Below are 7,761 nucleotides of genomic sequence, written 5' to 3'. Positions count from 1 at the left end.
CTGCGACAGCAGGAAGTCGGGGGTCTTGCTCTCGGCCGCCCCCTTGTGGCCCAGGTAGTGCTCGAAGGGCGGCGGCGGCGAGGGCGGCTCGTGCGCGAAGCCCGCCGCCCCCGAGGGCCCCCGCCGGTACTCCTCCACGCCGGGCTCCAGCCCCCCGGGGCCCTCCATGGAACGGGCGCCCTTCAGCACGGCGCCCTCGCCCCCGCGGGCACCCGCAGGCTCAGCCACCGGGCGGCTGGCAGAGCGCGGCTTGGCACGGAAGAAATCGTCGCGGGAGGAGGCCAAGTCCCGGGAGCTGGAGAAAGCCGAGTGGAGGGGGCCAGGAGGTGGAGCTTCGGGGTCCCCGGAAGGGGCAGGCTCCAGGGGTCCCCCGCAGATGAGGTGAAGCTGGGACATCGAGGTGGCCTGGTCTCGTTTGCTGCCATCCGAGGGCCCAGAGAGCTGCAGCTTGCGGTGCTGCTGCCGGGGCTTCAGGCAGCGCCTCCTAGAGAGGAGGGGAGACGGGAGCTCAGGAGAGGGCGGCCAGCCCGCGCCCCTCCAGGGTGCATGGTCAGCTCGGTATAGTGGGACTCTGGGGAAGGGTTGGGTCCTGGCAGAGGTTTCGGGCCGAGCTTGAAGGGCTGTGGGAGAAGCAGTCAGCGGCTGTGCCCCTTGGGGTCGGAGCAGGGAGAAGCTGACCAAGCCCACCAGGGGCAGGTCTGGCCTGAGGGCCTTTGGAAGGGACAGGCAGGCCAGCTGAGCAGCTACAGACTGTCCAGGAGGGCCCTGCCCGCGGCCCTGCCTCCTCTCCCCACACCTGGCAAGCCTCTCCTGCTGGTCCAGTGCAGGGCTTCCCTTGAGGATCAGAACCATGTTTATGCCCTTGAGGAGCTGGTCGCCCAGCTCGAGACCAGGCATAGAGCTGGCCTGGCGTGGGGCTGGGATGGGGGGAGGCCGGGGCCAGACGGCAGGCGCAGGGGGCGTACTCACCGGCAGTAGTAGATGAGCAGACATAGCAGAATGAGCACCAGCAGGGCCAGGGCTGCCAGGATGGTGAGCAGGAAGATGGTATGGTAGGTGCCGATGTCCTGGATGCCCGACGTGATGGTGACCAGTCCTGTGCCAGGCAAAGGCTTAGCCTTCCAGGTACGGGTGAGCGTCCTCCCTTGCAGAAGATGTCCACTTTCCCGGTCCCCCCCCCCACTGCCCCTTGCTCCCACTGCCGTCCCACTCTTACCAGTCATGGGGGAGGCCATGGCAGCTGCCCAGTACCCCAGCTGGGGGGAGGTGAAGGTCCAGTAGAGCTGCCGGCCTTCCTTCCGGATTACACCCGTGCCGTTGCGCACCCACAGTCCTGTGAGAGTGTCGGTTTCATCAAACTCAGGGTTCCCCCATCTGAGTCCCACTCTCCCCCCCAAATCCCAGCCCCTGCAACCCTGAGGCACTCACCACTCTTGGGGTCAAACCTCCAGGCTGGAATGCTGGTGCCCACGGTAAGGGCACGAGACTCGGAGGGCACGGGCAGGGACAGATGAATGGGGCCTGAAAGCGGCACCTCTGTGCCGTTGCCCGTCAGCAGGTGCACACTCACAGCAGCCAGGGGCATCAGCTCCAGCCAGGAGCCATTGCCTGCAGGGAGGGGGCGCAGGGCTGAGGGCCAAGTCCTGCTGGGGGAGTGGCCCCTCCATGCCCAGCACCCCGCATACCTGAGCTGGACGCCTCGGTGCCCAAGAAGGCAGGGAAAGCCCGCATTTCCTGCTGAGTGCTGGCAGGTGTGAGCGAGGCCCAGAGCTGGCTGTAAGTGGAGCTGACGGGCAGGCGGGCAGCCCGGCGCTGGAACTGCACCCAGGGCTGAGAGCGGGCACCTGGATGGAGAGAGGGGCTGCGGCGGCCTGGAGAGGGAGGTGCCCGGGGACCGGGCGGAGAACAAGGGTCCCGGGAGAGGGGAGGCCGCTGGGCAGGCCAGGGAGGGTGGTGGCTCAGGGAGGAGCTATGGGGTGGCACCCTGGAGGGGACATGGCCTGAAATTAGTCCTGGCTGTGTGACTCTGAGCAAGACACTTGCTCTCTCTGAAAGTTTCTCCAGGAACGTGAAACGGGGAGGTGCAGTTCCTTGAACAGTTATTATTCTCTCCTGCCTGGTAGGCGCTGTGCTGGGCATCCGGGCACACAGATGAACCGGGCGCAGGCCAGAACTCCCGCCTGCAAGTTCAGTCTGTGCAGTGCCACCCCCCTGGTGCCCACCTCGACGCCCCGCGCTGGTGCCAGTCACCAGACCTAGCTTTTGCACACGTGCCGTGGTTAGTGTGACCGAGGACGTGGATTCATTTTTCATTAACAAATTTTAATTAATTTAAATTTAAATAGCCACAAGCGGCTAGTGGCTACTGCAGCAGAGTCGCCGTGTGTCTGCGTGTCGGGGCGGAGAGGACGTAGACGCAGTCCCAAGACGCTGTGGTAGGAGCTACCACTTATTAGACTTTAACGCCCGCTGGGCACTTCATTATGCAGGTTACACATATCCCCCCCCCCCCGCAATTAGCCACAGCTCTGAGGAAGGTGCCTTTATTAGGAACCCCATTTTATGTTTTTCTCCAGCTCCTCCCCCCCACCCTTCTCACCCTCTTTAACCCCATTTCACAGACGTACAAGTTCAGAAACTTGCCCAGAGTCACACTGCTGGGTCTGGCTGAAGCCGAGGCTATGGTGCCAGGCCCGCCCTCTTACCCACCATTCCTTGCTGTTGAAATGGGGTGTGGGGTGTAAGGAGCTTGACCCACACAGTTCAGGAAGGCCTTGTGGGGCCTTGAAGGGTGAGTAAGACCCAGCGCGGAAAGGGACGCCCGAGGCCCGTGGTGAGGAGCGCTGAGGCAGCCAGGCTGCAGCAGGTCAGGTCCCCTGGGGGCTGTCAGCTTGGCGAAGGAGTCTGGGCTTTCTGCTGAAAGCAGCGTGGGCCGGGGGAGGGCTGGAAGCCAGGGGCAACACTGGCATTTCAGAAACCTCCGAAGACATTTTAGAAATGTCTAATTCAGGGGCAGAGCGAAGATGAGCACATCAGAGTAATTTGGGAACAAGGGCTCAAGCTAAGAATAAAAACAGGCAAGGAGGTTCTCCCACTCCAGAACCCGCTGTGGCTCCCTACTATCAGCCTGAGGCAGCTTCCCTTCTGCCTGGCCCATCAGCCAGGCCACCCTGGCCCTCTACAGAGCCAACCTAGACTCTCACGCCCCCCTGTGCCGCTGCACCTCCATTTCCCTGCACCTCCATTTCCCTGCTGAACATGCCTCTGCTCCGCCTTCAGCTCCCGAGCCCACGCGGTCCCCAGCTGCCGTCAGCCCTGCTCACCCGCAGGGTTTCCCCACACCGAGTGGGGTCACCCTCCACTCCACAGCACTTCCTGCCCTTTCTGGATTTCAGGGCTTGCAGCGATCAGCCTGCTGGTCTTCCCTCCCTTGTGCCTTGGCACCAGGCAACGCCTGTGGCCTGAGAGCCAGTCAGTAGACAGCGACCACTGTGGAGACTCAGACTTGCGCTGGGTGGGTGCTCGGTGCTGTCACCCTCGTGTGGCCTTTAACGAGCCAGGCACCCAGGAGATGCACAAGGAGTACAGGCGACTCACTGAGGATAAACGTGGCAGGGGGAGGGGGTTCTCACGGTAGAGTTGAGCGAGACTAGAAACCAGAAGCCCCATTAGCAACCAAGTTACTGACTACCTGTGCTTTTTGCATGCTCGATGACAGTCAACCCTTACCTCAACTTGATGTAGAGACTGTCAATATCCACATCTTCCAGAGGAGTCAACTAGGGCTCTGAGAGGTTAAGTGACCTCCCCAAGGGCGCCCAGCAAAGCTCTCCCTAGTCAGGTCAGCTAGTCAGGTCAGGGGGAGGAAGCGGAGCTGGCGTGGGGGAGGGGAGCCTTACCAGGAGAGCCCAAGAGGATGTGCACGAGGTCCTCATAGAGGATGAGGGTGGCCGGCCGCTCGGGGAGCAGGTAGAGGCTCACTGATGCATACACTGTGGGGGGGTGGCCGGGTCAGCCCCAGAGCAGGCCCCCCCAGGCGAGGCTGGGCTCTCCCTCTATCTGCATCCCGGTGACTTCATCCTCCTCGGCCCCTTCTGCATACCCCAGCCCGGGCAGCAGCTGCTGGGAAGCCTGCCCCCTCCGCCCCCAAGGACTATTTTGGGAAGGGGCTGATGGGGTCAGCTGCTCCCCCACCCCCATCCACCTGCCCCTGCACTCACAGGGCAGCTTGTCAACACGCCAGGGCACAGAGTTGGTGAGGAAGCCGGGACGGGCCGCAGTGACCAGGACCCAGGTGCCCAAGCGGTAACTGAGGGGCAGTGTGGCCACACCCTCTGAGTCCGTGGTGCCAGCCGCCAAAAGCATCCGGTTTCCAAATACATCCACTGAGGCCCGGGCCAAGGGCACCAGCTCCCCGCTCACGTAGACCTGCACCTTGATCAGGATCTCTGTGGGCGAGACGGCGAGGAGCGTGAGGAAGGGGAGGGGAAGGGAGACTGGGGGGCCGAGATCAGAGGGGGCAGCTCGGAGGGGGGCCAGCCAAGGCCATATAAGAAGCAGATGACAGAGTGCCCAGCTAAGCCTCCCACCGGCCCGCGAGGATGTGCTCTGCTACCATACTCTGAGTCCAGCACTTGCTCACATTTGAACATTTCTGAACTTAGGCTGGGACTGCGATGATGGTACCATAACTGGATGGTCTCAGCAATGTTTTCCTTTCTTACTGGTTCATGAAACAGGGATGCAACCTACAGTCAGTGATGTATTCAACTTGATAAAATAGGCTCTTGTCCCATTTGACAGATAAAGAAACTGAGGCTCAAAAAGTTCAGATACGGCACTGCAGTTGAGAGGAAGATCTGGACTCCAAACCCGGAGTTCGCCTCTAAATCCCAGGCTCACGCACTGAGCACGATGGAGCTGTTGTGGGGACAGGAAAGGGAGGGGGCTGGGGAAGGGTGACTAAGTGGGCAGCCCAGCAACTGGAGTGGACAAGGTCAGGGACGGCTGTTAGGGAGGGCGGGGGTAGGATGCTGAGTCAGAGTTAGAGTTCCAGGAAAAAACTAAGGGGAGCGAGGGAACTGGTCCTTCCACCACGATCCTGGGTCCAGAATGTTGCACAGGAACCGATTTTCCCTCCAGATGTAGGGATTCCCTGGGACCCCTAAGCCCAAGCCCGTCTGCTGACCCCTCCCCCTCACATGCACTTCCCACCCTCTCCCAGCTGGTCAGCAACAGTCAGTCACCATGGCAATGCCCTCATTACTCCCAAGAGATGGGCAGGGAGTTGGGGCCCTGACAAGGGGGAGGAGATGAGGGGTGGGGTGGGGGTTGCCTGACCTAAGTCCAAAGTGCAGAGTGCATCTGGGAAGAGGAGGCCAAGTCCCTGCTCTCCAGGCACTTTGGTCCCTGACCCCGGCCTGCAGGTGCCTGCCCTGAGCACAGAGGTGACAGGGAAGGAGCCGGCCGGAGTTGTTCAGAGTTGTTCTCGTGGACTCCCTGGCCGCCTCTCCTCTGATCCAAGCTGCCATCTACCCCTTCTGACTCAGTGTGGCCCCTCCCTCAGGAACATGCCTCACCCCTACCCTGCTGCTAATATGGGAAGTGTCATCTCTGGAGAGTTTCGGAGGCCTTGGGGTGGGGGAGGCCTCGGGTGGGGGACCCAGAGGCACGTGGGGAATAGGGCAGCCCAGGTACGGAAGGAAGAGTCCAGAGCCGAGAGTTAGGGGATGGGGAAGTCGGGGGGCCTCACAAGTGCAGCCTGACACTCAGCAGTGACAGGTGTCTTATCTCAGGCTTCCAACCCCAGGGCCAGCGCCACGCCCGCCCCTGGCATCCCTTCCAGCTGTTCTCCTGAGCCCACCTCATTCCCTCCCGGGCCAGAGCCCCACTGCAGGGTGGGTACACACTCAGCCCTTCCCTGCTCTCTGGTCTCCCAGGAGCTGGCCCCTCCCCACACTCCACTGCACAGTAGGAATTCTGAGAAGTTAGAGGCCCGGCTACTCCCCACCCCTACCCAGGCTAGGAGCAGCTGGATGGAGCAGCTGGAGGAGCGACCTAGAAGTCTGGAATATGGTCACTTGAGGGAACGCCTTGGGTTCAAGGCCCAGCGCCTCAGAAAAGGGGCGAGGATCCAGGGAACAATATAGGGGTGACGCCTGGAGAAGGCACCAGTGACTAGCTGGGGAGTCGGGGAGCAGGGTGGGAGGCAGGTGCCTAGCAGATTCCCTTCCCCCTTTCTCTCACCCTGGGCTCCCTGCCAGACAGCGGCCTGGGAGAGCCCCCTATTGTGGCTCTGTTCCAGCCAGTTCCCTGGGCTCCTCCCCTGGGTACAGGACTTGAGGGAGAGGTTTCCTGAGAAACTCAGACCTCTTCCTACCAATGGAAACCTCCCCTCCTGCAAAAATCAGGGAAGACAGGCCTGAGAACATCCTCCCCATTCCCCAAAGCCTGACATTCCATGTAATATCCACCTCCCAGGCTTCAGCCCTGCCTCACTCCAGGAGGAAACCCTCCCCCTCCCCTCATCCGGACCCCACTTCCCTTATCCACAGTCTCCACCCTGCTTTTCCTGCCAGCTCCTTGGTGGAGAGGTGAGGAGTGCAGAGGGGCTTCAGGCTGGGGTGAGGCGGGGAGAGGGGCGGTAGCCGGAATGTGGGCAGGAGGCCGGAATTCGTGGAGGTCCTGAGAGCTCAAGTCCTGTAGAGTGTCCAGGTCCGGGTCTCCCACTGTCTCCCACCCTCTCTGGCCCGCAGGATCTGACCCCACCCCTACCTCACACGCCCACCTGGACCCGGTGAGGCCCAGGACGGTCTCCACTGCGATCGAGGTGAGCTGAGGAGGGGGTGACCCGGGGTGGGCTGGGACACAAATGGCCAGAAGCCAGCTGGACAGAGACCCGGGCACCTGCCCTCGCAGCCAGCAGTGCCCGCAGCCAGCTCGCCAGCTCAGCATGGCTCCCCACCCCAGCTCTGCCATGCGCCGAGAGCTGGGAATCACAATGTACCCATTTTCCCAGAGCCCCCTCCACTGCAGCCCCTCCCCCCTCAGGGGCTGATTCGCGTTTCTTAGGTGCACCCCAAAATCTGAAGGGGGAGGGGCACCGCTGGGGGTTGTCAAGCTCCAAAGCAAAGAACCCGGTTGGAGCAGTCAGTCCGCCCACAGCCTCCCCACTCCCCCTTCTTCCCTTCCCCCTTCAAACCCCGCTGTAAGCGCCCAGCCCCCGACTGGGCCTGGGTGGCAGCCGATTCCGACGCCCCCACCCAGCCGGGGTCTGGAGCGAGGAACCCGCAGGGGGCTGCGGAGCGGCGCCCGCCCCAGCCCGCCCCTGGGCGGGTGTCTTCGGCAGACAATGGCTCAGGCAGCAGCGCCTCGCGGACCAGGAGGGAGAAAAACAAGGCAGGAGGGGGCGGCGGCGCGGGGCCTAGGGACCCCTGCCCTCCCCGTTGTGTCCCCCCGAGACCCCCGCGCCGGCGGTGTCCCTCTTCCTTGCTCTCCCAGTCAGTACAGACCCCAGTTCGCCAGCCGCCCCCACCCGAATCCAGGGACTAGAAGACCCCCAAATCACGAACGCCGCGAAGAGGGGGCTGCGGGAGGGGGCCCGATGGGGGTGGTGGGGCGCAGGCTCACGACTGCTGCCCCTCCAGGCCGAGACTCACCCTGCGGGCTGGGGGGCTCCGGCGGCGACTTGCCGGGAGCCCGGGAGGCGCCGCCGAGCAGCAACCCCAGCAGCGGCAAGAGCCGCGCGAGGACGCTGGGGCC

General features: G+C 62.9%; 1 protein-coding gene across 1 annotated transcript in view; it reads right to left on the bottom strand.

Annotated features, from left to right (window-relative positions):
• Nucleotides 1-7,758, bottom strand: part of FAM171A2 (family with sequence similarity 171, member A2) — a gene marked incomplete at its 5' end in the record, with an annotated part of 9,608 nt that extends 1,850 nt beyond the window's left edge. The window contains 8 exons of the mRNA XM_004684938.2: nt 5-484; nt 970-1,096; nt 1,217-1,333; nt 1,429-1,608; nt 1,686-1,844; nt 3,900-3,992; nt 4,221-4,448; nt 7,659-7,758. Coding sequence (XP_004684995.2) covers nt 5-484; nt 970-1,096; nt 1,217-1,333; nt 1,429-1,608; nt 1,686-1,844; nt 3,900-3,992; nt 4,221-4,448; nt 7,659-7,758 — 1,484 coding nt within the window. The remainder of the gene's footprint in view (nt 1-4; nt 485-969; nt 1,097-1,216; nt 1,334-1,428; nt 1,609-1,685; nt 1,845-3,899; nt 3,993-4,220; nt 4,449-7,658) is intronic.
• Between the last annotated feature and the right edge of the window lie 3 nt (nt 7,759-7,761).

This window comes from Condylura cristata, unplaced genomic scaffold (genome assembly GCF_000260355.1).
Source record: "Condylura cristata isolate star-nosed mole 26May11 unplaced genomic scaffold, ConCri1.0 scaffold00017, whole genome shotgun sequence".
Lineage (NCBI taxonomy): Eukaryota > Metazoa > Chordata > Mammalia > Eulipotyphla > Talpidae > Condylura > Condylura cristata.
The sequence above is the reverse complement of the archived record's forward strand: the minus strand, read 5'-3'. Positions and strand labels throughout refer to the sequence as shown.